Here is a 26,150-nt window from a genome sequence, read left to right as displayed (position 1 = left end):
TGGTAGACCTTTAAGCAAACATCAAGATTGATCATAATATTGTTGCTCTTCTTACTCTATGTGGCAAAGAGATCAAGTAGTCTCATTTCATCGTGAGAGGCAGACGATTCTGAATCGAAATTCAACCTTGCAAGGATAAACCTAGCACACACGTCTGGAACACCGTCGGTCATTCCCAAACAACCGTTGACCTTTCTTTCCGGCTTGTGGATAGGGTCACTCTCCCCAACTACAGGGCTCCAAGGCCGAACCTTGTCCCTTGAAGTCGTAGTGTTGCGCAACATAAAAATAAAACCTATCCCTAAGAGAGAGTGAAAGGTATATCCACTCCCCGGTCCAATCGGCTACTAGGCTTGCCGCGTACCAAATTTACGGCATGTGGCTAGTACTTTCAAAAACTTAACCAGCACTACCACACACCGCGACCTTAGCAAGTTCATCAACACAGACGGGGTCTCACATAAAGTCATGATATCGATCACAACCCCGTCCGTCGTCCTTACATTGATAACAGAAAGTAAACAAACAATTCCTATAAAGCTCGCGAGTGACAGGCAATCACTCGACTTTTACCGGTCCTATAAGCTTAGCAAGTAGTCGAACTCAAGTCTAGTATTCAGTACATGGGTTCCTAGGATCATGCATCTAGGGTTTCACTTCAACTCCTAAGAACTGTAAATGCATAAGCAAATAACAACAGTAAATGATAATAATTTGAAATATAGGTTATGCCCGGGGCTTGCCTTCTCGGTAGTTGCTAACTATTTCAGCTCTAGGTTCTTCCGAACTTTGGTTCGGGGCTTTAGTTAGTTCAGCAGTGTTTACTTGAGCTTCGAGATCACCTCCGTCAGATTCCGGGATCAGCTCGTACGTCCCGTCCGACAAAGTAGTCGTATCTATATGTAATGCAAGAACAATATTATAAATACACACATGGGCAATCGATTATAGAGTAGTTAAATAACAAATTTAACTACACAAGGCATCATGATCAACAGCACAAGCACGTTATACTAACTTCATAAAATGAGTGGTGGTTGATTCCTATAGCATTTAATTCAAGGTTTGCTAATTAAATAAACAACTCAGATCACAATTAGAAATAAATTTAGAAAAAATTATCCTAAACAGAACATGAACATATTAAGCTACCCTGTAAAAATCATGCCAAGACATGTAGCCATTTAATCACAACAATTCATTCATTCAGACAACACCTAGAAAAAGCTTGAATTATACAGGTCAAACTAGAGCAAAGTAGAAGCTCAAAATTTAACAGGAGGTTGAAACAGAAAAGAACTAGCTACTGTGAAGTTTTCATGATTTTCCCTACAGAGAATTAATTCTGACAAAATAAACAAAACAGACATCAGTTTAGCAAGATTCAAATTTAGATCATGTTCTAGTCATGAACTGAGGCTCAAACTTCCTGGACAAGCTAAGCTACTCAAAAAGAACATGCAGAAATATTTTCATGATTTATTGCGAACAGAAACTATTTACCATAAATAAAGTCTATTAAACAAGGATTAAAACAAATAAATAGCTACACCAGAGAACTGATCATGAACATTTTATACCAAAACTAGTGTTACATGAGTAAACTACCATAAAAGTTTCACTGTAAGACATGGCTTTATACAGTAGTTAAGAAAAAGATAAAATCAATCAATATTTATGCACTAGTAACACAAATCAAATTCTACAGCAAAAACTTTCAACTAAAGCCTAACATATTATGGTTCTACTGCATAAAGCTCTTCAAGAGGATTCCAAAACATCCAGATTTGCTATTTTACGAATTTTCCACGAATTGATATTGAATTTCAAAGATCACAGCAAACTATTCCAAACAAGTCCCTATAGCACTATCCCCCTGAGTCACTGACATCGCAGACAGCCCCATGGGCTTTTTCAAATTCAAAACCGAAGTCCCTGGGTCGGGTCAGAGAGGGGAGGCGAGGTTTGACCGGCCGTTTCCCGGCGAAGGGGTCTCCGGCGGCGAGGGGAAACATGAGTGGGGGCTAAAGGGGTCCAAGGCGCACCTCTGGGTGCTTGGAATCGAGGCTAGGGTGGTCGGAGATGGGGTGTCGACGGTGAGCGGCGGCTTGCGGGGCTCGGAGCACGGCGGCGGGGTGGCTCCGGTAGGTTTTGGGCGACGAGAAGCGGCTGGGAAGCTGCGCTAGGACGAGTCGCGGCTAATGGTGGGGGCTATTGGGGTGGAGCGGGTCTGTGGTGGCGGCTCTGCGGCGGGGTGAGCTCGCCGGCGTTCAAGCAGGGCGGCGGCGGCGTTCTGTGGCGTGGGAGTGAGGAGAGAGCAAAAGGGCGATAGGAATCGGTTTCTGGGGTATTTGTAGGGCTCGGGCGCTCGCTAGAAGAGGGCGGCGGCTTCTGCAGCGGGCGCTCCACCGCGACGGCGAGGTGGCGGCGGCGCGGACGCTTCTGGGCTCGGCGGCGCGCGTGGCACGGCCGGGGGGCTCCAGCGCGAGGCAACAGGAGGGGGAGGAGGAGCAGAGCAACGCGTGGGTGCCAGCGCGAAGCGAAGTAATGGCCGGGAAGGCTCTCCACGGCGCCGGCGGGCGGCGCTGTCGGTGGGCGACGGCGAGAAACAGAGCAGGGAGATGGGGGAAGGGGATAAGGGTCATTTTGCAATTTCAGAAAATTCCAGGGACCACTCTGTAAACAAGCAATAACTTTTGAACTAAATCTCAAATGGAAAAGTGCCCAACATGAAAGTTGTTCAACTTTTCAAGATCTACAACTTTGATGTTGTGCAAAAATTTATTTGACCAAAGATTCAAGAGCTAAAATTATAAAAATTGAAGGGATTTTGAATTCCAAGGAATTTTGTCTTTTTCAAAGCAAATTCACTTTAAACTTACACTTAAAAGCAAATTTTGCTGCCATGCATTAAATGCACTAACTTTTGCAAAAACACCCTCCACAAAAGTTATAATTACACAACCTATTCAACATAACTATAGAAAGGACCTTGCATAAAATTATAATTACACATATAACCTTTTATAATTACCAAAAGATCCTTTTCAAGCAATTCACACACATGATGCATATAAAACATACACAATTACTGTGCAGACACTTTTTTAATTAATGTGCAGACACCTAAGGTGTTACAGAAACTTCACTACAGCCACCCAACAAAACCACCCCGCTGACACACCTAGAATTTGTGTACCCAGCTATACGTACCCGAAAAACCAACTGTACTGAAACCAACAGCTAGCAAACATCTGACAAAAGATCCGATGGCTACGGATCGGAGGCTTCAACGCGCGCCCCCAGTTTCAACGCGCGTGCTCCCCCGCCTCTGTCCCGCGCACGGTCAGCTCCAGCACCCGGGGATCGAAGCCATCGACCGTCACCTTTTCCATCTTTTTCCCCCTCTGTTCTCTTTTTTTTTGTCCAGAACGTCGCCGTCCCACGCGCGAAGCGCTAGGCAGACCCTTCGTCTTCCGATCCTGTACACCACGCCAGCGCGGGACGAGATCCTCTGCAGACTGCAGTCACGGTCGGCGTCGTGACTCTGTAATCGGTAGGAGATAAGAGCAGGCAGAGAGCAGGCCGGACTGAGAGCAGACGCGAGCAGGCCGGGCCGGAGATCCCTTTTTCGGACAGGTGGGCCAAATCTTATGTATGTCAAGGCCCCGTCCGGGCCACCCGCTGGATCTGCCCAGGAGGCAGGCAGCGTTGGGTTGGTTGGGCTTAGACCGTTGGGAGTTGGGTTGGTTGGAGTTCATACGGTTCGCTTGATGTTTCTTCATCTAGCTAACCATAACTTCTCTTTTCGACATAAATTTATTTGAAAACTTAAAGTTCCACTAAAAATTAAGATCTTCCTTTGGTATCTGCAAAAGGGGGTTCTTTTATCCAAGGATAATCTTCGAAGAAAAAACTAGAAGGGCAGTCAAAAGTGTAGTTATTGCAATTGTAACGAAACAATCAAACACCTCTTTTTCGATTGCCAACATGCCAAGGTAATCTGGAGGACTCTCCAAGTTGCTACTGGTTTAACCCCACCTAGATCGGTAACCCACATATTTGGGAATTGGCTTCAAAAGTTTAATGCACAAGAGGCCTTTACTATTCTAACAGGGACAGCGGCTCGGGCAATATGGCGTTGTCAAAATGATATTATCTTTGACAACGTTAAACATTCATCATTTATGCAGGTTATTTTCAGGGGACCTACTGGCTACGATTTTGGTCAATGTTGCAGCATAAGGAGACGACAAAAGATATGTTCATGAAGATCAGCACTTCTTTGGAGATAATAGCCTTAGAAATGTTTGCGAGTCATGGATGGAAGTATAATAATAGACTTTGTCAGGCTTAATTTTTTTTGGTTCTCCTGCCATTCCAGCTTTTGAAGCTGAAAAATTGTAATAATTGAAGGTTGTGTACGTTAAACCGTAGAGGCCGGAAAATTCCATTATCTAAAAAAAGCAATGACCCCTCAGCCAGTCACCTGAAAATTTTCAAATCCTGTTCTTGGTATTTGGCTTACAAGAACACGCATTGATCAACAGCAATGAAATGTGCATGCTTCTGCCAGGGTGAGAAACTGAGAACTGAGAAGGAACTCGTAAACAGAGTGATGCCCTTGGCCTGAATCCTACAGGTTTCCGAATGCCAGTGCAAATAGCATGAGTGCAACAGAATGTTAAATCAAAATTGCATTCATCTGATCACCCCTAGGCTCCAGCAAGTTGCAAGGTAATTGTGTAGTACTAGCGTGCAAGGTTGCCGAGCAGTGCATACGATTGAGGTCGAGCCGGCGAGGGCTCGAGGCCCCAGAATCGTTGTCGGCGCCGCTCAGCACGTGTGTCGTAGACTTGTAGTTGAGAATAGGATACATGAGCTCGCAGAGCCTCCCGATCTGGACTCGCCTCCGGCTCCGGCCGTGGCGGAAACGATGCGGCGGGTCGGCTGCTCCACCGCGGACACCAATGGAGACCAATGTAGAATCATACGAGTTTTCAGGCCTTCAGGAGTCTACTCTGGGCGGAAGGGGCCGCGGCGGAGTCCGCCGGAGGGCGTATGGACGCTTCCCTGGATTGATGGTAAGGGAACGAGAATGGGAGGAGCTTTTGAAGAATACCTCTTTTGTAAAGGGTCTTTATGTAAATGTGCATTTCTGCTCAGCAGCCGAAACACACCCTTCAGAAATAAAAATTAACAAAAAGAACCAAATTTGGATCGGGATGAATGATCGGGATCCAATTCTGAGCTCTATTAAAGAGGTTAGTTCAAATATGGGGGATCCATATGCTTTTTAAGCTGTCCTGGCTGGTGCGTTTTTGCAAAATAGCCCCTCTTCTGGCCATGTACTGCAGCCATTTCCACCCAACCGCCATCATCTTTTTTTCTGACGAGAAAATCGGGATTTTGCCATCATTAAAAGTGGGCTTCGCCCGTTTGCCATTCCGCAAATAGGATTCGCTCATTTGCCATTATCAAACTGTGCCCACACAATGGAAAGGAGATTTGGAGCCAAATTTATTCTCTTTCTATTTTGGCATGATGTTTTCCTTCCCTTTTGCACTAGCCTTATCCCTTCGCTGAGAGGAGACCCACGGGAGAGAAGCAGAGACAGAGATGAGCGAGAGAGACCAGAGACAGAGAGAGAGACGCCGTCGGCGCCCCTGTAGCCAGGCGCCGCTAGGCCTCCCCGACGAGCCTCCCTCCCCCGACGCACCTCCCGTCCCCAACGCCTTGCAGGTCTCCCCAGACGGGCCTCGCCGTCGGCATTCGTGTACAAGCAGGCTCACCGGCGCGATCACACCGTCCTCGCCGTCGGCGTTCGTGTACGCGCGAGGAAGCTCATCGCGCCCGAGACGACGTCGCGCCCACCTTCGCCGGGCGCCGTACACCGGCCGGCCCCACCCTAGGTCGAAGTCGCCAAAACCGGCCCTGCTCAGCTGTCAGCAGGAACGACGACCGCGCCTTCGTGAAGCACGACCGGATGTACTCGGCGCACACCGCCCGCTTGGCCTCCCTCACAAGCTCCACGGCATGGCCGATGTGGTTCGCGCGGAGCTCGCCCGCGGTGGCGACGGCGGCGGGCAGGGCGAAGGAGTTGCCGTATTAGCCCCGGGGCACGCGGAGCCCGGCCCTGCCGCCGCGGGCGCCGACCACGCAGATGAGCCGCGTCTCCTCGCCAGCGTCTGGGGCCAACGCCACCATGCGGAGCTTCCAATGGAGCCCTGAGAGGACCTCGAATGTGCTGTAGCGCCGCTGCCGGCTCTGTGGCGTTGCCGCGGCGTGTGGCGGCCAGAGAAGGGGAAGGGCAAGACGGCTGGCTGGCGGCCGCCGGACCCGTCCGCCGAGATCTCCTGTCCGCCTGACCGCGCCTCTGAGCGACGAGGAGCTCACGAGAGCGAGTCCCTCCGCGTCGGGTCTGTGGATAAGGCTCCTCTACACAGGGGCAAAACGGGAAAGAAAATATGATCCGTTAAAAAAACAAGCAAATTTGGTTCTAAATCTCCCAGATGGCATTCCAGCGTGTGGGCATGGTTTGATAATGGCAGATCAACGAATTTCATTTGCGGGATGGAATGAGATGGCAAATGGGCAAAGTCCACTTTTGATGTGGGCAAAATCCCGATTTTTCTTCTTTTCGACAAACACGATCCACCCGCCGAGGCGGACGTCGCTGCCGCATCTGCTTGTCTCCGGGATCCTCTCCGGACAGACAAGGATCTGCACTAGTGCTACGGAAATACCGGTAAGGTCATGTTCTTCGCAGGAGGAGGAGATGGACATGGCGGCAGGTGATCGATGCAAGAATGACCGGATCTCCCGTGTGTTGGAAGCCTAGAACCGGAGGCAGAATCTTTCTCCTGTCAGCAACTGATAAGAATAATAAGACAGGATTCTTCGGTCCTGTTTGGTTCGCAAGTAGCGATAAAGAGAATCTTACATGCATGAAATATTAAATAAAATATATTTGTAAAACTTCTTCACAGATGGGTGTAACTTTTCGAGACGAATTTAATGACATAATTAATACATAATTAGCTACAGTGACATTACAGTAACCTTCCTCTATTCATACGGTCAATGGCCTCATTAAATTCGTCTCGTGAAGTAGCGCAGAGGTTGTGGAGCTGGTTTTGTAGACTATTTTTATTTAATAACCCTAATTAGTGGTCAAAGTTGTGAACAGTAACTAGCGCTGCACCGGCATGGACGCATGGTCTGACTTCTGCGAGGCTGCCAGACTCGGGATGCTCTTGACGGGTTCAGAACTCAGGAACTGTCCAATGTCCAAACACTGCATTTCGCCGGGCCCCCCATGCCGGGCCGCCCAAGCACGATGGGCCGCCCACATTTCGATGGGTCGGTCGTGCCATCGGGCTGGGCCGGCATGAAAAAGAGGGCTTAGTGTCGGACTTGGGCCGTCAGTGAGGCACGACGCCCGACACGGCCCGGCATGAAGAATTTATCGGGCCTAATAGTGCCGGGCCGCATTGGGCCGGGCCAAATCAAGCTAGTGTCGGGCGGCCCATTTGGAAATCTATATCCACGGCGGCCTTGTAGAGGCTTCCGTGCTCCTGGAGACCACACCGGTGCTCGACGCAGAGGAGCGAGGCGGCAGCGCGGGCCTTCTTGCGGCGGCTAATGGCTGCTGCAGCGAGGGCCCCGACGCCGGAGAGAAGCCGACCGTTTGTCGCTGGCCGGGCGCCCACGCGTGCCTGCCGGCGTGTCGCGAGGGCACCGCTCCACCGACTCACACGTCCGCCGCTGCGCCGCATCTCGTGACCCTCGCCCATCCCCGCCGGCCATCTCCACGGAGCTCCACATCTGTGGTGCCGTCCGAGTCCGAGGCTGCGCCTGCATGCTGCCGCGCGGCTCCAACTACAGGCGTTGTCGGCCGAAGCTCCTTTATGCCAAGCAGGGCCTTCACCCTCAAAGCGCTGGCTGTGGCCTCCTTGAGCACGTCGGAGACCTCACGGGCAACTCCTGCGCAGATCTGCGCCCCCACTCTACTAAAAGATGAGCGGTTCCTGTTGGCCACGAAAAAAAAGAGATACGTGCTGAGGTGTTTCCATCGGAGGAGTCAACAAACAAGCAATAATGAAATACTACACGCTAAAGGATAACAACTACTCCCTCCATATAGGAAATAGATGAAGTTTACGACAATGATACGGTTTTCAAAACACAACTTTAACTGCTTATTTTTATAAAAATATTTATTAAAAAGTGATATATGTATATTTTTATGAAAATATTTTTTAAGACAAATCTGTTCACATAATTTTCACTTTTTCAAACTCGATAACTTAAAAGTTATTCATGATTTATATTCCCAATGTTTCACTCAAATCTTGTCCTAAACATCATCTAATACCAGTATGGAGGGAGTACTACCCTTTCTCCTGTATTTGTTGCCTTGCGTTTTGCGGCGCTAGAAAAAGGAACGTTCGCATCATCAGGCTAGACGAGATTATATTGCTGGGATTTTTTATTTATTATTTTAATTAAAATTGAATTATGTGTTTCAAAAATCAAGGACTGTGATTTGTTGAAACTTGAAAGTATTATACCCCCTAGGGAGGAAAGGAGTACCGTATAACAAGTCCCATACGAAAACTGATCGACAATATATGCATTAATCTTTTTTGTTCCAACAACACCATGACAGAGAGACAATCAAACCATGAAATGGGATAAAACATCATGTCGCATATATGACATGGCCGACAATATATATATATATATATATATATATATATATATATATATATATATATATATACATATATATATATATATATACATATATATATACATATATATATATACATATATATATATGTACATATATATGTATATGTATACATATGTATATATATGTATGTATATATGTATGTATACGTATACATATGTATATGTATATATATATGTATACACACACTTAGGACGACAAACCATATATATATATATACACACACTTAGGACGACAAACCAAACCTTACCGGCAAAGTGATCACCGGAAATACTTAATCGATCAGGACGGCACTGAGACATAGTACACACGACACGACATGATACGATAGATATGTATATATGGCAGCAGCAGGCAGGTAGCGGCAGCCGGCAGGCAGCATGCACTCGATCGACGACGATGCGATGCGGGGCACACGGGGCACCGTTGGAGGTGCCGGCGGCGGCGGCGTTGGAGGTTCCGGCGGCGCCTGATCCAGCGAAGCTCCCGCGCCCACCGCCGAAGCCGCTGTAGACCAGCGCGCCGAGGTCGCCTCCGGCCCGGGCCACGTCCATCAGCCAGGCCGCCTGCGGGTGCGGCGGCGCCGCCTGCATCGTCATCACGTCCCGCGGGTGGCCGCCGTAAGGCACCAGCGGGAGGCAGCCCACCTGCGGCGGCGGCGAGATGCAGCCGCCGCCGTCGCCGCATCCGGGGCCTCCTGCCCCTGCCCCTGGAGGAGGTCGATGGCACCCCTAACGCTGTGGAGGAGGTTCTCCACCATCCAGCCGAGGCCGGCGATCTCCTCGACGGAGAGCCCCGCGAGGCCCCCCGGGCGGCGGCCGGCCATGGCGTCGTGCAGGAGGAGGGTGGTCTCGCGCTCGCGGTTCTCGCGCCGCGCCGCAGCTGCTCCCGGTGCTTGTCGATGAGCTGGCCGAGGAAGCCCTCCATGTCCATCATCTTCTTGCACTGGAACATTTTTTAAAACATATTTTAAAATATTGAAATATTTTTTTGTGATCCTGGAACAATTGTTCCAATTTCATAATAAAATTGTTCCGCCATTAGAGGAAAATATTCCACATTGAAAATTACCTAAACATGTATAATTATGGTCAGTTTCAAAGATCTCATAAAGAAACTCACAATGGTGCAATCAAAATTTTATTTAGACACCTAGTTTAAAACTACAAGTTTTTTCCCTTCAAATTCACGGTTTGCATGGACTTATGAAGATGGACCAGGATGATGGGTGGCGGCAGCATAATAAACAATCAGGTGGCACCTAAGACCCCCAATAATCCGCTTCCAAATGCTCACAACGCACGCACACTTGCCTTTACGAACACACGCACGCAAAACCACCTCTATGAGCGCCTTTGAGAGCTGGGTACTCAAGCATATTTCTTTATGATACCCAATGTCCACAAATGCAGCGGCGTGATCTGAATTGATCCACCCCGTCTTAACTAATAAACTACTATCTAACTATGATAATTCTATATAGTGATGACATTACTCACAATTTATAAACCTTTTAGCTCTTGTTTGAGCCGACTTGGCATGGATGCTCAAACATTTACCTACTTATACTCTCAAATTTCAATAGTAAGGGACATGTTCATCGATGACACACCTGTCTCAATATGTTAATAGAGGTATAATATGTGTACATACTTTCATATATAAGCGTCTACATATGTGTAAAAGAAAACAATGTGTGCCTCCTTCCAAAATTCACCATAATTACACTAGTGGACAATTTTTTATCTTCAAGTGCTAAAGGACCTTATGTATGCTATTTTTATGAATAAATGAATTTTAACTTTTGTGATAAAGCACATATAGGGATAAACTATGATTTTTTCAGTTTTATTTTTTTAAAATTTAAAAGTGTGTTTTTAGATGATCTTTCACCATTTTTCAACCTTTTGGACATATTCAACCGAAATGGGCACGGCGTCTACCTGGATAAAGACTGCTTCTCACTTCCGCAGGTGTGTACGCCATCGATTATGTGATCGCTAGAATTTTCCTTGCACGACAGCACGAGCTATAGGCTTTGGTATCTTAGTCCTTGAACCTGCTGCCATAACATCAAGAAAGAGTAAAACCTTTATAAAAGAAAGAAAGAAAGAAAGAAAGAGTAAAACCTTTTGACAAACTTAAGAGCTCCTTTGGAAAATCGCATCCACTAAGCTCCTCGTTACTAGGCTATAAATAATACTAGTTCTCCCCAAGACAGGGGAATTAACCAGGAACTCTGGGAAACTACAAACAAAGTAGACGTTGCAAAATTACACCCACTTCGCCTGAGAGACCATGACGATGAAGCAATACTCTTCTGCATTCTCTTTTTGCCTGATGCTCTTGGTTGTAGCTGCTATGGTCTGTGTCATCTACACCAGCTCCGTCGATGCCGGTAATAACTCATGCATGCAGGTTTTTTTTCTTTAGAAGACAAGGAACACATGCATAAAGGCTCTACTTGGTACTATCACCGGCACTTCTTGCCTTGTGCTATCAGCCTATCACTTCTTATTTGAGTCAATTGTTTCTTTATCATAGTCCCTAAGATCAGACTCGAAACTATAATTCTCAATAATAATGGCTTCATATCATCACTATAAATTAATTAATTTATGATTTTACAATGATACTGTCCAAAAATGGTGATATAGCCAATTTTCACATTTCATTCTTGAATATTTTAAAAGTAACATAAATGGAGTAAATTCATGTTACCTTTTTGATAAAGCTAAAAGTTTACGTGAAACGTAATGTTTACTGGAAAAGTTTTAAAACACGAATTACGCCTCAAAAGGACCTTCAATATATGACTTACCATGCTCACTTTTTCACCACAGGAAGAAGCGGTTACAACTCATACAAGCCTTGTGGTAAGTACAAATGACCGTGGTACCTGCTTGTAAATTTGACTATAGGAATGTATAAGATTTCAGTGGTTGATTAAAGATCTCTCATATTCTAATTTTTTATTAAAAAATCAGGAAGGACTGACTTTGGTCAATGCTCTGTTCCCACAAACGGTGGTGGGAACCCCTAGGATGAACCTACCAAACTAAGTAAAATAATGCTCCAAGCATCAGAGTTATCTATGTGTGGTTCTGCACTTGAGCTACGATGTATGTGTACCAATACACATATTATGGATTGTAATTTAGCTAGTAGCAATAACAAGCGTACTACCCCATTTTCTTATATTTGATACTGATTAGTCAAAAGTTGAACTAATCAACGTCGAATATAAAACAAATGGAGGGAGTATCATATATTGTAATTTAGCCACTGCCTACTATTCATATTATGTGTGGTTGTAATATTTGCAAAATAGTGTGGATTGTAATAGTGTGCATTTGCAAAATATTGTCGTACCAGCTGGAAGCGAGGACTATCCGGCTGTGTGCACTTTGCAGCAACTATCACAAATAATATACGTATGCTGTTTTGATTGCAGACGTGTCTTGGAATATTTAGTCTGAAATTACAAAAATCACATTTTGTCTTTGTTACTCTCATATGTTGATGGGCTCACGGCAAGTTCCACGCTGGTTGCTGGCACCGTGGCACGGCCCTCGCGGCCGTCCGGCACGCCGCCAAGCCAGAGCGCCAGAGACCAGGCCCTATTTGGTTTGGTCCGTAGCGCACCTAGTACAAACTTTGATCAATAATTAGAATTACTAAATGAAGGCAGTTTGGAAAACTAACTCCACAATCCCTGCACTAATTCGCGAGACGAATCTAATGAGATCTTTGACCGCATGATTAGAGGATGATTACTGTAGCATTATTGTAGCCAATTACGACTTTTTTGTCTCATTAGATTCGTCGCGCAAAGTTGCGCTCATATGTAAAAAGGTTTTGCAAATAGACTTCGTTTAAGCCTCCAATCATGAAAGATTCCACAGTTACTATTCATAGCACAGATGAACCAGACGGGGCCCAAGAGTCACGCACCGCATCACGTGACACGACACTCGCACAGGCACACTCTCACGCCGCCGTCGGCCTCGCTACTCGGCTGCCGCGCAGATCCCCCAAACCGAACGAGCATCGAGGTCCGCCGCCGCCGGCCGCCCACTGGTCTCGCCCGACATGGCCGCCGCCGCCGCATCCCTCTCCCATCTCCTCCTCGCGCCCAAACCCAAAGCCCAACCAGATCCCCCGCCTCTCCGCTCCCGCCGCAGGCGCCCTGCCCCCGCGATCTCTGCCGCGGCCTCCGACCTCCTCTCCCCCGCCCCCTCCCTCAAGTCCTGCCTCGCCGCCGGGGCCTCTTCCTCCTCTCCTTCTCCCCCACCCTCGCCGAGCTCGCCGCCCTGTAGGCCAGCATGGGGTACCTGTGGGAAGAGCAGTATAATGTGCCCCAAGTCAAGGTAATCTCTCCTCTTGAAACCCTTCTAAACTGAGATTTTTATAATTATGAGACTTTGGATCTTAGTGGTTGTTACGTGTTGTTTGTTGTAGAGTTATCAAATACCAAACTACAATCCACTTCTCCAAACTGATTATGTGCATTGTCTAGTTGAAGGATATGCCTTCTTGAAGGAACTCCCCCCCCCCCCCCCCCCCCCCCCCTAAATAAGCTGAGATAAAATGCAATGAAATTTTGATTAGTCTCATCAACCATGATTTTATTTACAATCAGGGTCAACGACTTAGAGATGGACCACAGATGATTCAGCTGAGCTTGGATGGAAAGAGGATAGACGTAACCAACTCACTTTTCAGCCGATGGGATGAGCAGTTCTATGGTGATGATCTTGTTTTTTTTTTCAAAATGAATGATGATGATCTTGTGAAGAAGGGCTCCCACATGTTGCAGATTGATGTCGACACTGAGAAAGGAGGCCTGGCTATCAACCCCAACTTCTTTGTCGACTTTGGTACCGAGCCCGACGGACCCGCCTTGGCCCATGAGATGAGATATCCTGGCGGGGACTGCACCTCTGATATATGGATCTAAGATCAAGGATTCAGCATGACAGGCAGCTTGAGATCCATTCTGTTGTATGCACTGTCATTAACATGGTTGAGCTGCAGTGTTTAATTATGTATTGAGACTATTATCGGTGGAATAAGTCATAGTTCCATGAGCTTGAGCTAATAAAAGAAGTCCCAATTCTGAATATTCTGATTGCACGGCTGTAAGTCGTCAGTTTAAGTGTCTGAAGACTTCTAGTAAATAAAGGGATCTGTCTCTCAGAGGCGGAAGCCAGGCCGCCTCTATTTCATGTTATCAGTATATATGCAGGTTTCAGCAATGACCCCCCAGCCAGTCACCTGAAAATTTTCAAATCCTGTTCTTGGTATTTGGCTTACAAGAACACGCATTGATCAACAGCAATGAAATGGGCATGCTTCTGCCAGGGTGAGAAACTGAGAACTGAGAAGGAACTCATAAGCAGAGTGATGCCCTTGGCCTGAATCCTACAGGTTTCCGAATGCCAGTGCAAATAGCATGAGTGCAACAGAATGTTAAATCAAAATTGCATTCATCTGATCACCTCTAGGCTCCAGCAAGTTGCAAGGTAATTGTGTAGTACTAGCGTGCAAGGTTGCCGAGCGGCGCATACGATTGAGGTCGAGCCGGCGAGGGCTCGAGGCCCCAGAATCGTTATCGGCGCTGCTCAGCACGTGTGTCGTAGACTCGTAGTTGAGAATAAGATACATGAGCTCGCAGAGCCGCCCGATCTGGACTCGCCTCCGCCGTCGCCTCCGGCTCCGGCCGTGGCGGAAATGACGCGGCGGGTCGGCTGCTCCACCGCGGACATCGATGGAGACCAATGTAGAATCATACGAGTTTTCAGGCCTTCAGGAGTCCTCTCTGGGCGGAAGGGGCCGTGGTGGAGTCCGCCGGAGGACGTACGGACGCTTCCCCGGAGAGATGGTACGGGAACGAGAAGGGGAGGAGCTTTTGAACAATATCTCTTTTGTAAAGGGTCTTTATGTAAAATGTGCTTTTCTGCTCATGCAGTTCCCGTAACACACCCTTCAGAAATAAAAATGAACAAAAAGAACCAAATTTGGATCGCGATGAATGATCGCGATCCAATTCTGGGCTCTATTAAAGAGGTTAGATCAAATATGGGCGGTCCATATGCTTTTTCACTTGTCCTGGCTGGTGCGTTTTTGCAAAATAGCCCCTCATCTGGCCAGGTACTGTAGCCATTTCCACCCAACCGCCATCGTCTTCATTTCCGACGAGAAAATCGGGATTTTGCCATCATCAAAAGCCTGTTTGCCATCCTGCAAATGGGATTCGCTGATTTGCCATTATCAAACCGTGCCCACACGCTGGAAAGGAGATTGGGAGCCAAATTTATTCTCTTTTTATTTTGGCAGGATGTTTTCCTTCCCCTTTTGCATGGAAAAAAATTTGGTACGGGAGGGCTGCAAAGCGCTTTCTGTAACATCCGAGTGTTAAATTTGGGTTTAACTAGCTAACTAGTGATCCAATTATCTCGGTTACAAGTCGAGTCACAAATCGACTCAAAACTCAATTTCAAATTCTGGAGCCAGAGGAACCCGGATACTCCAGGTTTGAATCCGGAAATTCCGGATTTACCCGGATACTCCGGATCTTCTTCCGGATAGTCCGGACTTGAAATCCTATATCACGTGTTATGGTCTTTTTACTGTTTCCAAACGGTAAAACATCAGCTTTTCTCTCTTCTTCACTCCCCCACGAGCTCTCCCTCTCTCCTTAGCCCTAAACTCCAAATTATTCCTTACAAATCCATTCCAAGGCCCAAGAAGTTTCTACCGGCGTGGGGAATCATCCTTTGTATGAGCTTCACCTTGGGGTGGCTTCGGTTCAAGCTCTTGGTGCAAGGGAAGCCTACTCAAGGTACTCGAGCTAGGGTTTAAGGGAGTGATCGTTCTCGGATGTTTTAAGCGATTTCTTTTGGGTCAATCATCTCCATATGAGTCCCTCTGCTAGGGTCTAGAAGGTTTCGATTTTTGTAGGTTGGTTTTGCTAGAAATCAGAATTTCTGTTTTGGGGGCGAAAGCTGTGCAAAACCCGGATACTCCGGGTATAAGCCCGGATACTCCGGGTTTGGAACACTCCGGGGGAAACTTCGGGTATAGGCCCGGAAACTCCGGACTTGTGGGTCTGGACACTCCGGATAATGGTCCGGATATTCCGGATATCTGAAAATGTCGTCAACTAATATGGGCGTACCTTTGGGTAGATTATTAGTACCTATACTCGTGCAATGACTAATTTATCATTACAAATCATAATTGCATTCCTCATATCATATGCATACGAGTAGCAGCCGCCGCGGAGCAGGTTGTGTACGAGGTGGTTGCGGAGCCACGGGAGCCGCTAGAGTAGGCCCAGCAGGTAGAGAGGCGTGAGAACCAGGCCTAAGGCCCAGTTACCCCGGTGCTGAGCAGCAGACTTAAGGCAAGCCCCAGTGCATGTCCTATTATTTTAAATTATGACATCTATATACGTTTCTATTACATGTGCATTACATTTCAGGAGTTGATTGGAACCTAGTTGCATGATCCTTAGGTTCCTTGAGTTATACTAGCATGTATAGGATGATAGAAATGCTATGCTTAATAAGTTGTCGATAGAAGTCGAGTGACTTCTTATCACTCGCGAGATATATGATATTTAGAAGTCGGGTAATTTCCGGTTACTCGCGAGATATAAGTTATATGTGTTTATATTACAGTCCCTGAGTTATTGAAAATGATATGGAAATGTGAGACCGGACGGAGAGTGAAGTTGATGTATAGGTATGGCAGCAGGACAGGGTTCCTGGGTGCCTTAGCCCCGTATGAGTCGATTAAGGACCGGTCGTTGTCGACAGTGCTGATCGGGGATTGAGTTGTACTAACCGCAGGCCGGGAGTAGGAGGTAGTCGAAACCGGTAAGCCGAGTACTGCTTTGCTTCGAAAGTACAGGAACCCGCACCCAACTCCTGGGGTAGTCGAGTAGTCGCGGAGAAATGAGGATGCATGTGTTTACTTTTGGTGGTCTCACGTTGAGCTCGGCTGACCATATGTCGTTGGGCTGGTTCCTGTAGTTCGAGGCGGGGAGGGGAAAGATCGGTGCGTGGGGTCCGACGGGGCTTTTGCGTGCCGTGTTGGTTAGGTCCACCTTGCAAGGTTAAATCGAATCGATTCGCCGTGTCTCGCGGTTATGAGGGCATTGATCTCTTTGCTGCATCGTAGCAAAATATTAGAATGTAAGTTATTTCTGTATATATATATATATATATATATATATGCTCTGCTAATCCTAGGTTCCCATGTACTGCTTACCACTAGTTAAGCTCGACTAAATGCTCTGCTAATTAGGACCGGTAAAAGTCGAGTAGTTTCCTGCTACTCGCGAGATAATAGGTTCTGACTGGTTTATCACATACTGCAATCATAAGAATTACGGACGGGGTCATGAGATGGTACTTGTGGTTGAGACTCTGTCGGTTTAGTGAAAAGATACTAAGGCCGCAGTGTGTGGTACTAGTTGTTAAGCATTTGAACGTACTAACCATGTGCCGAGAAATATATTAATCGGTAAGCATATATATATATGTGTGTGTGTGTAGACACACACTTAGGACGACAAACCAAACCTTACCGGCAAAGTGATCACCGGAAATACTTAATCGATCAGGACGGCACTGAGACATAGTACACACGACACGACATGATACGATTGATATGTATATATATGGCAGCAGCGGCAGGTAGCGGCAGCCGGCAGGCAGCATGCACTCGATCGACGACGATGCGATGCGGGGCACACGGGGCACCTACATGGGCGGAGGGAAAGGAAGACCAGCAGGATCAGTCCACGCGAACCCGGCGGCACCCATGTTGCCGAGCTGCGGCGGCAGCATGTCTGCCCCCGCGGCGGCGGCGTTGGAGGTGCCGGCGGCGGCGGCGTTGGAGGTTCCGGCGGCGCCTGATCCAGCGAAGCTCCCGCGTCCACCACCGAAGCCGCTGTAGACCAGCGCGCCGAGGTCGCCTCCGGCCCGGGCCACGTCCATCAGCCAGGCCGCCTGCGGGTGCGGCGGCGCCGCCTGCATCGTCATCACGTCCCGCGGGTGGCCGCCGTAAGGCACCAGCGGGAGGCCGCCCACCTGCGGCGGCGGCGGCTGTATCTGCAGCGCCGCCGTCGCCGCCGCCGGGGCCTCCTGCCCCTGCCCCTGGAGGCGGTCGATGGCGCCCCTGACGCTGTGGAGGAGGTTCTCCACCATCCAGCCGAGGCCGGCGATCTCCTCGACGGAGAGCCCCGCGAGGCCCCCCGGGCGGCGGCCGGCCATGGCGTCGTGCAGGAGGAGGGTGGTCTCGCGCTCGCGGTTCTCGCGCCGCGCCTTGTGCAGCTGCTCCCGGTGCTTGTCGATGAGCTGGCCGAGGAAGCCCTCCATGTCCATCATCTTCTTGCACTGGTCCAGCTCCGGCATCGCCCTGAAGCGCGCCAGCACCCGCGCCGCCCTGGCCACGTCCGGCCACACCTCCGGCTGCGCCTCGCCCTCGCCGTACACCACCACGCACGCGTCCACGTCGCACAGCGTCTCCAGCTCGCTCGCCTTCTTCATCAGGCCCTTGCGCCGCTTCTTGAACGTGGCGCGCCGGGTCGAGTCGTTGGCGATCCACTGCAGGCTCACCTTCTTCCGAGCCATGCCGGACCCTGGCACCCTGCAAGTAGATCAACGACGACGACACTATGGGGAAATAATGGTTTGGAAGGAATGGAGTTGGGGTGGTAGTTTTATAGCCCTGTAGAAGGGAAAGAATAGAGATTGGAGCCACTGCCGTTATGGAAACAAATTACGAGCCAGGATTTGCAAGATCATCGTATCCCGGACTGTGGTACGTCCAAGCTGGTTCATTCAAACGACTGAATGAGCTAGCTAGCTAGCTAGCTAGCACATCCTCCCCCGCCTTAATTCTGCCCATCTAGAAATTAAATATGGCCATTGCTAGCTAGCCAGACATGATCAAGCATCAATATATAGAAAACATTAATGATAATTTCGCTAGCGAGCGAATGGCATTGTTGAGACATATCCTTGGTTTCAAAGTCATATCTGGCCGGTGTGCACTTCTTCGTTTGTTCTTGCGGCACTTTCATTACTTCGTAGAGCATACGCAGAAGGAAAATTAAGCTGTGCGATGTCGAAACAGATCATCGGGAACGGGAAGAACTCAATTAGTTTATCTCTTTTATGATATACAACATTTTTTAATTTTCGAGCAACTGAAAAAAAAAACAGCAAGTACTGCCCAAGCTAAGGCTCCATCAATACTTGCGTGACCAGTTGTTTTGCTCCTTGTTGTCTCATGGTGATGAATAATCTCCCAAAAGGGGGGATTTTCCATTGCTGTCCGTGATTAAAGAAATCTATCTGGGGTTATTATAAGAATTAATTAATTACAGATGGATTATTGTCAGGATAAATATAGACGGCTAGCTGCCTGGCTCATTGCAAGATGTATGCCATTATTGCAAAATGGTGCTTTATGATGATGTATATATTCGCTCCTCAACTTCAATTGATCTCATCCATTCCAAATTTTCACGGCAACAAACAGTGTGGGACGAATGCCGACCATCATGAATGGCATAAATTTATTTTTTGTTTTTATGTTAATATTTACTCCAATTATTGTTAAGTTGTAACACTCACAGTTCCAAACATAAATCCGTGCCAAATAAATACTTTACTTCACATGTACTCAAACAAATCATTTTATGATGGAAAATAAAATTGGGCATCCGGAACGCCATAAATATAATCTATTTTTGTTTGGGGTAAATATTTACAAGTTGTCACAGTCACAATTCAAGGTTATTTGTGTCAATTAAATTATTTCTACTTCGCATATAGTCAAATAAATAATTTTAAAGTGGTGTGGATTTGATATTAAAAATTGCATAAACTTAGTCTTTTAGTTTAAAATTAAATTGTACTGATAAATGGTGTGTAAAATCATTTTACAATGGAAAATAAAATTGGGCATCCTGAACGCCATAAATAAAATCCATTTTTGGTCAGGATAAATATTTACTCTAAATAATTGTCAGAAACTCAGAATTCCAGATTGCGTGTGCCAAATAAATTAATTTTACTTCACATATATTCAAATAAATAATTTTAAAATGGTATGAGTTTGATATTGAAGAATGGAATAAATTTAATCTTTTTAGTTTAATATTAAAATGTATTGAAAATATTGCTAAGTTGTTCCGCGTTCAGAAACAAATACATGTCAATTGAACATTTTACTTGCCACATTCATAGTTCCAAACACAAAAATGTGCCAAATAATCAGTTTACTTCATATGTACAAAATAAATCATTTTAAAAAGTAAACTAAATTTGGGCGTATAGATTCAAGAACGTCATATATTTGCTCCTCTTGTTTGTTTTAGAGTCAATATTTGGTCTAAATATGGTTTTGCCATTGGGAGAGCACTATTTATTTAAAACGGGCCAAATGACAAATGAGAGCACTGTTATTGAGCGCACGCACACACGCAGCCCGATCCATTCGTTCCTGGGCCACGGGAGGCCCGATCGCGCCCCACGGCCCAATCGGCGAGGTACAGAGCTTGGCGCCATTTTCTATCTCCCGCGCCCTTTGACTCGCAAGGCGCGAGGGGGCGGCATCTCGGGGCGGGCGGCTGCTCCAAGGTGGCACGTGCTTTGCCGGCCGCGGCTTGCGGCTGCACGATCCGCTCCGCTCCGACCAAGCGCCGCGGCCGGCGGCGGCCCACGGCCAGCGACGCGCCGGTCCCACCTGATCGGCGTCGACCACGTGAGCCGCGCCGCCGCCGCCCCCGCCGCGCGCCGGGCCGGCGGCATGCGTCGATGCGCGTTGCAGTTGCACCACCGGACCGGCCTGGTGCCTGCATCGCTGGGCGAGCCCAGGCAGGGCGCCAGGGCCCCCGATGATGGCGTTCAGGCGGCATTCAAAGTCCAACGACCCAGAACCGAGCGACCACCAGCTCCTGCTGCCTAGATCGATCTCTGGCCAGTAGCGGTCTCATTTACCTCGTCTGGTGTCGCGGGACACAAACCCCTCGCCCTCGGTTCCTGTAGCAACTGAGAAATACTCTAGCTTATTCAGTGCGGTGACAACCAAGCAGATGCGATGCCTTCTGCGGATACTAGCTAGTGATTGTTTTGATCTGGCGAGCCAACTCTCGTCGATCTTCGACAAAGCAAAATGTTGGAAGGCAGGACCAAAGACAAGTGAACTTTCATTCTCGAAACCTTTTTGAAACAACAAAAAAAATCCTTTTTTCCCACGCTTGATAGACAACGAACTGCAGTCGCGGCCTGACGATTTGGAACTGTCCATTGCGAGTGGCATGGCGAGATAATCCAAGCCGCACCCCACGTCAAGTGGTATGGCAGTGCTGTCAAAATACTCGCTGGCTAGCTACCTATGGCGTATAGAGTAGTAGACTGATTGAGCTGCTCGACGGCTGGTGGCTGAGTAAGCTCAGTTGACCTCAAGCTGCCAGATCGTAAGATTGTGTTAGGTACGGGGAGTAGCTCGTGGTATGTACGTATTTCTAATTGATGAACATACCGTAATAACGATAAACAAATAACGTAACTTCTCTTAATGTTCTGTGGGAAAACACTTCTTCGTGTATGTTTTTTACAATCTAGCAGTAGTATTTACATTTTGACAATTCGTAGTAAAAATGGCACTGGATTCAGGCAGCAAGATGAGTCCCCCTCCGACTCCGAGGGAGATGCTGCTGGGAGTTAGCGCAGAGAAGGTGGCGGCAGCCGAGCCAGCTCGGTATCGGTCAGTGGCCGTGGCCGGCGAATTGACTCCCGTTAATGAGCCGAGCAGCCACGCACAGTGAAGCTGCCCTGCCACGCACAATAAGCTACAGCGCCGCGTCGAGAGGAGAGAGAAGGAATCGATCGAGGTGGGTTGTTGACCCCGAGATTAATAGCCATTCATCAATTCGCGATCCGATTCCCTCCCTCCCTCTCTCCCTCGTGCCGACGCAGACGCAGCTGCAGCGGCTGTTGCTTTCAACCGATCGCTGATCGAGCCGCCGCCCAGTGGCCAGCGCCACCTCATTCACCCAGACCTCCCGCCCGTCGGCATGGGCAGCTGCGTGAGCAAGAAGGCCGCCGGCGCCAGGGGCAAGGTGGCCGCCCCGCTCCCGGTAGCGGAGAAGGACAAGGAGGGCGCCCACGCGCTGCCGCCGGTGGCGGAGGAAGAGGAGGAGGAGGTCAAGGAGGTGGTGCTGTCCGAGGCGCCGGCGCCGCGGCCGCCGCCGGAGCCGGTCAAGCGCGGGCAGCAGCCGGAGGCCGAGGAGGCGTCGGCGCCGTCGTCCAAGGCGTGCAGCGACAGCGCGTCGGTGGAGTCGTCGGCGGCGAAGGCGAAGGTGCAGCAGCCCGGGGTGGAGCGGGAGGCGGAGAAGAGCGCGGCGGCGGACGCGCCCGGCAAGAAGGGGAGGACGACGGCACCGGAGGAGAGGGAGAGCAGGCCCCCCAGGGGCGGCGGCAGTGCCGGGCCCGGGAACGGGCGCGCGAGGTCGCCGTCGCCCTCGTCGGCGCACAGGAGGCAGCAGCAGCACCACCACCACCCGCCGGAGCCGCGGCCGCGGCGGCGGGAGCAGCAGCCTCCCGTGGTGTCCGGCATCGGGTGCCGCAGCGGCCGGTTCTCGCCGTCCGCGGCGAGGCGCGCCGCCGAGAGCGCCGTCCGGCGGACGCACTCGGCGCGGGAGGTCGACATGGCGCTCCCGTCGAGGCGCTCCCTCGCCGCCGCCATCAACGGCACCGCCGGCTGCTACGGGGGCGGGGGCGCTCTGAGCAGGCGGCCGGACCCCGGCGAGCGGTCGGGCCGGCGGTCCGACTCCCCGACGACGGGCCGGCGCGCGCCCGCCTCCCCCGGCGCGACCCACCGGGTGGGGAGCCCCGCGCGCAAGGCGGCCGCCAAGGAACAGCGGCACGGCACCCCCGAGCGAGCCAGGCCGCGCGCCAGGGACGGCGGGGAGCTAGCCGGATCGGGTGGAGGAGGGGAGCGCAGGAAGGTGGCGGAGGGTGCGCTGGGGCAGAACCCGTCGGTGGCCATGGAGTGCTTCATCTTCCTCTAGGGATCAGGGCTAGCTAGCTGCTGTCGTCTCCTGTTCCTTGTCTTGCTCGGTAACTCGTCGGACATTTTTATCGTGTCGCCATCTCATCGATGGCACACATCACACATGGAAGGCTCGCCATTGTCGCTTGGCTCACTGTCGCCAATGCCGTATCTGTTCTTGCATTTCGCTCCCGCTGTCCGATGTGGTGATGGACGGACCGGACCACGGCCTGCCGCCATTTCCGACGACGACGGAGCTCCGCGCCGGTGCTTGTGAGCTTGTCCAGTCCAGCCGCACCGCACCCTCCGACGGCGTGACGGCGAGCGGAATCGCAATGCCGGGCGTCACCAAGCAAGCAGCAAGCAATCAAGTCCGGCGTGGAGGTAGGTGCAGGGTAGTTCGGTGGCGAAGCGGGGACGTTACTGCACGACCGGCCGGTGCGACGACGTCGGAGCCGATCTAGCTAGGGCGGTGGTGCAGGTCGCTGCTGCCGGCGACGTATCGACCGCGCCCTGCGCACTCGGATTGGGTGACCGAGGAGAGATTGTGCTCTTGTACTCCGCGCAGGATTTCGAAAAGTGATCTGGAATTCGAACGGGAGCGCTGGCGCAAAGTTAAGTTCGTTGCTCGAGCAGCAACCGCTTGCTGTTGCGGACTAAATGCGTCCAGGACTCCAGGCCGAGCTGATGACACACAGGCGTTCGCTTGGTCCTCAAGATTGGGATCGGCACGCATATGTAGCGGTGGAAACCGAGATAATTGAATCTGTATCCGTACGAATTCAATCAGCTTGCATCCTTCCTCGCACCCGTTGTTGCGTAGTAGTAGTAATGCAGTGTACCTGACGTGACCTCCAGCGTAGCAGCGCTCCGTCGCTGACCGGCTTGACGGGCTCCAACCCGAGGCTCCGGACAGGTGCTGCCGGTACACAGCCGCCCCCCGTGACCGAGCAGCAGCTCGGCCAGCAGGGCAAATGATTTGTGGGCCCGGAAATGTTGGTGGCAGGAGGGAGAGGGACAGGAGTTAATTTCTTTAATGCCATCAAAATTTAGGTCATCTCTTCATTGCCACTGAAATTTTACTTCAATCCCTTCAATGCTATTCCATGAGTTCGCTGTTAGAATGACAGTTAAATGAGAGAAAAAAGACGTTACTACCCTTGTCAGACATGGATGAAATATTTTCTTTTTCCTTTCCCCAGCATTGTCCTCTCCTCATCTTCTCCACTGGCTCTTTCCTCCTCTGCTCTATGGTCTCTCCCGCCCCGCCGCCCCGGCCATCCCCGGCGGCGTGCCACATCCCCAGCCATCCCGGCGGCGGAGCTCCGGCCAAGCAGCCTCCAGCCACACCCCTAGGAACCGGCCCTCTTCCTCCCGCCCAGGTAGGCTCGCGGCGTCCTCCGGCTTGCGTGTCCAGATCTAGCGACCATGGAGGGACGGAGGCGCGCGGCGGCGGGCATGGCGAGGCGGAGGCGCGCCGAGGAGGCGACGGCCCGCGCGGGCCTCCACCACCGGAGGAGGACGGCATCGCGGCGCGGGCGGGCAAGCAGCACGCCGCCGCGGGCAGACGGCGGCAGGCCATGGCCTCCTTGCCCTTCTCGCCGTGCCCCCTCGCCGCACCAGCTGTCCTCGCCGTGCCGGATCTCCTCCCTCCTCCGGCCTCCTCGCGGCCTCCATGCTCCCTCTATCGCCTCCTCGTCTTGCCCTCTTGGCGGCGCGACGTCGTCCCGCGAGGGGAGCTCGGTCCGCCCTTGGTCCGCCCTCGTGCGGCGCCGTCCTGGCGGCGCGACGCCGTCCTGCGAGGGGGGAGGGGTGCGGCGCTGGGCGGCGCATCGCTGTCCCGCGCGGGGGAGGGGCGCGGCGGCGGGGTGGGGACGGGGTGGGCCACGGGCGGGCCTAGGAGGTGGGTGGGGTTGGGAGTTAGGGATAGAGTTCCTGGGGGTAGAATCGGAAAAAAAATTATATAGATTGGACTTTAACGATTGTATACAGTGTTTTGACGGTTTGTGCTTGAAATCTAACGGGAATGACATTGAGGGGATTGGAGTAAAATTTTAGTGGCAATGAAAGGATGGCATAAATTTTGATGACATTTAAGAAATTGGTTTAAATTTTGATGGCATTCAAGAAATTAACTCGAGGGAACATCTCAAACGTACCGTGCGTGCGTGTGTGATTCGATTCCAAGCAGGTCGTCGCCGTGCACGTTACGTGCAAGGCAAGGTGAACGAGCGGTAGGCGGCGGCGGCGATGTCTCCAAAAGCGGAGGAGGGCGCGCGGGCGAGATGGTGATGCCGAAAAGGGCCTACAACTTCGAAGGAGGGCCCATGGGCCGTAAGTTTTTCAGGAGGTTTTGGTTAAGTGAGCCCTTCTAGCCCGGAGGATTTTTAGTGAGCATTGAGCATTACTTTTTCCTTATTTCAAGCCAAAAGTGCTGGCAGTCAATCATGCGGCCTGGCCCAACAACATCAATGGGTTTGTCTTTTCAGGCACGAGTGTTTTCGCATAAATTCCCACAAACACATCCATCGCAGCTCCGTTTTTTACCGTCCGCCAGCACCATGTTCGTACAACAAACATCCACAAGTCATTCCCTTTTCATTTTCCATTCAAAGATCTCTTGTTGGAATCCCAGGGGACAAATTGGTGCAACTTTTGCAAACGTTTTCAGATCATGCTAAGATATCTGCTCAAAGACCTAGCGAATCCGATTGCCGGTTGCTTGCAGTTGCTGAAGCTGAATAAATTTGTTCTTGGGATGTTGGCATTTTGTTTCGCTTTTGTTACGGCCTCACGCTGACAACTGACAATCACGAAAACGCTGATGGCTCAGAATCACTTCTTCTTCTTTTATCTCCACTGAACTGTTTGAACAACTTTGTTCTATCTCTCTTTCCCTCATGGACTGTCCCCAATCCCTTTAATTTCTCGTCGGTTTTACTTACTACTAGTTGCTGGAAAGAGGAATAATTTTTTTCGCGCCTTGATCGGAGGCGCAACCGAGACATGGTTGCGGCCTTAGATTGCCCAGCGCTAAATAAAAGGGGTTACCCGATGCCTTTTGGATCTAGTAAAAAACCTACCCCAAAACCATGAGCAACTTTACACAGCCACCTCGATATCTGGCGGCTCTGGAGCTACGCCGCCGACGTGCTACCGTCGTCCCCGATCAATCAAGGTGGAAGCCTGAAGGACGGCGAGATCTACGTCCTTATACAACACCCGAGAACAACTGCCCCGACCGCATGGCCAACCAAAGTGCCCGGATCCGCAACCGCAATGACTTCCGGTCATATTCCGAGTCTACGTTCAAGTTGTT

The 26,150-nt window shown here is 50.1% G+C and overlaps 3 protein-coding genes, 2 long non-coding RNA genes and 1 pseudogene across 5 annotated transcripts; 3 read left to right on the top strand and 3 right to left on the bottom strand.

Moving 5' to 3' along the window:
- Window positions 1-7,753: 7,753 nt before the first annotated feature.
- On the bottom strand, window positions 7,754-9,709 carry LOC120647765 (annotated as a pseudogene).
- A 258-nt stretch (window positions 9,710-9,967) lies between these two features.
- Window positions 9,968-10,820, bottom strand: LOC120650473. Its single transcript, XR_005665605.1, has 2 exons — window positions 10,699-10,820; window positions 9,968-10,367 (listed from the first exon to the last, which is right to left on the bottom strand). It is a non-coding gene; the product is annotated as an uncharacterized LOC120650473 (long non-coding RNA).
- A 168-nt stretch (window positions 10,821-10,988) lies between these two features.
- Window positions 10,989-12,208, top strand: LOC120650471. Its single transcript, XR_005665603.1, has 3 exons — window positions 10,989-11,153; window positions 11,599-11,631; window positions 11,743-12,208. It is a non-coding gene; the product is annotated as an uncharacterized LOC120650471 (long non-coding RNA).
- Window positions 12,209-12,724: 516 nt separating this feature from the next.
- On the top strand, window positions 12,725-13,878 carry LOC120650469 (selenium-binding protein 3-like). Its single transcript, XM_039927621.1, has 2 exons — window positions 12,725-13,125; window positions 13,398-13,878. The coding sequence occupies exons 1-2, from the start codon at window positions 13,081-13,083 to the stop codon at window positions 13,713-13,715; spliced, it is 363 nt and encodes a 120-aa protein (XP_039783555.1). The 5' UTR covers window positions 12,725-13,080; the 3' UTR covers window positions 13,716-13,878.
- Window positions 13,879-17,483: 3,605 nt separating this feature from the next.
- On the bottom strand, window positions 17,484-18,515 carry LOC120650467 (agamous-like MADS-box protein AGL80). Its single transcript, XM_039927618.1, has one exon. It carries the CDS (start codon window positions 18,397-18,399, stop codon window positions 17,527-17,529), a length of 873 nt encoding a protein of 290 aa, XP_039783552.1. The 5' UTR covers window positions 18,400-18,515; the 3' UTR covers window positions 17,484-17,526.
- Window positions 18,516-21,599: 3,084 nt separating this feature from the next.
- LOC120650465 (translation initiation factor IF-2-like) lies at window positions 21,600-23,002 on the top strand. The gene has a single exon (XM_039927616.1). The coding sequence runs from the start codon at window positions 21,855-21,857 to the stop codon at window positions 22,848-22,850; it is 996 nt and encodes a 331-aa protein (XP_039783550.1). The 5' UTR covers window positions 21,600-21,854; the 3' UTR covers window positions 22,851-23,002.
- The last annotated feature ends 3,148 nt before the right edge of the window (window positions 23,003-26,150 follow it).

This window comes from Panicum virgatum, chromosome 9K, assembly GCF_016808335.1.
Source record: "Panicum virgatum strain AP13 chromosome 9K, P.virgatum_v5, whole genome shotgun sequence".
Taxonomy (NCBI): Eukaryota; Viridiplantae; Streptophyta; class Magnoliopsida; order Poales; family Poaceae; genus Panicum; species Panicum virgatum.
This window is presented reverse-complemented; position numbering and strand designations above follow the sequence as displayed.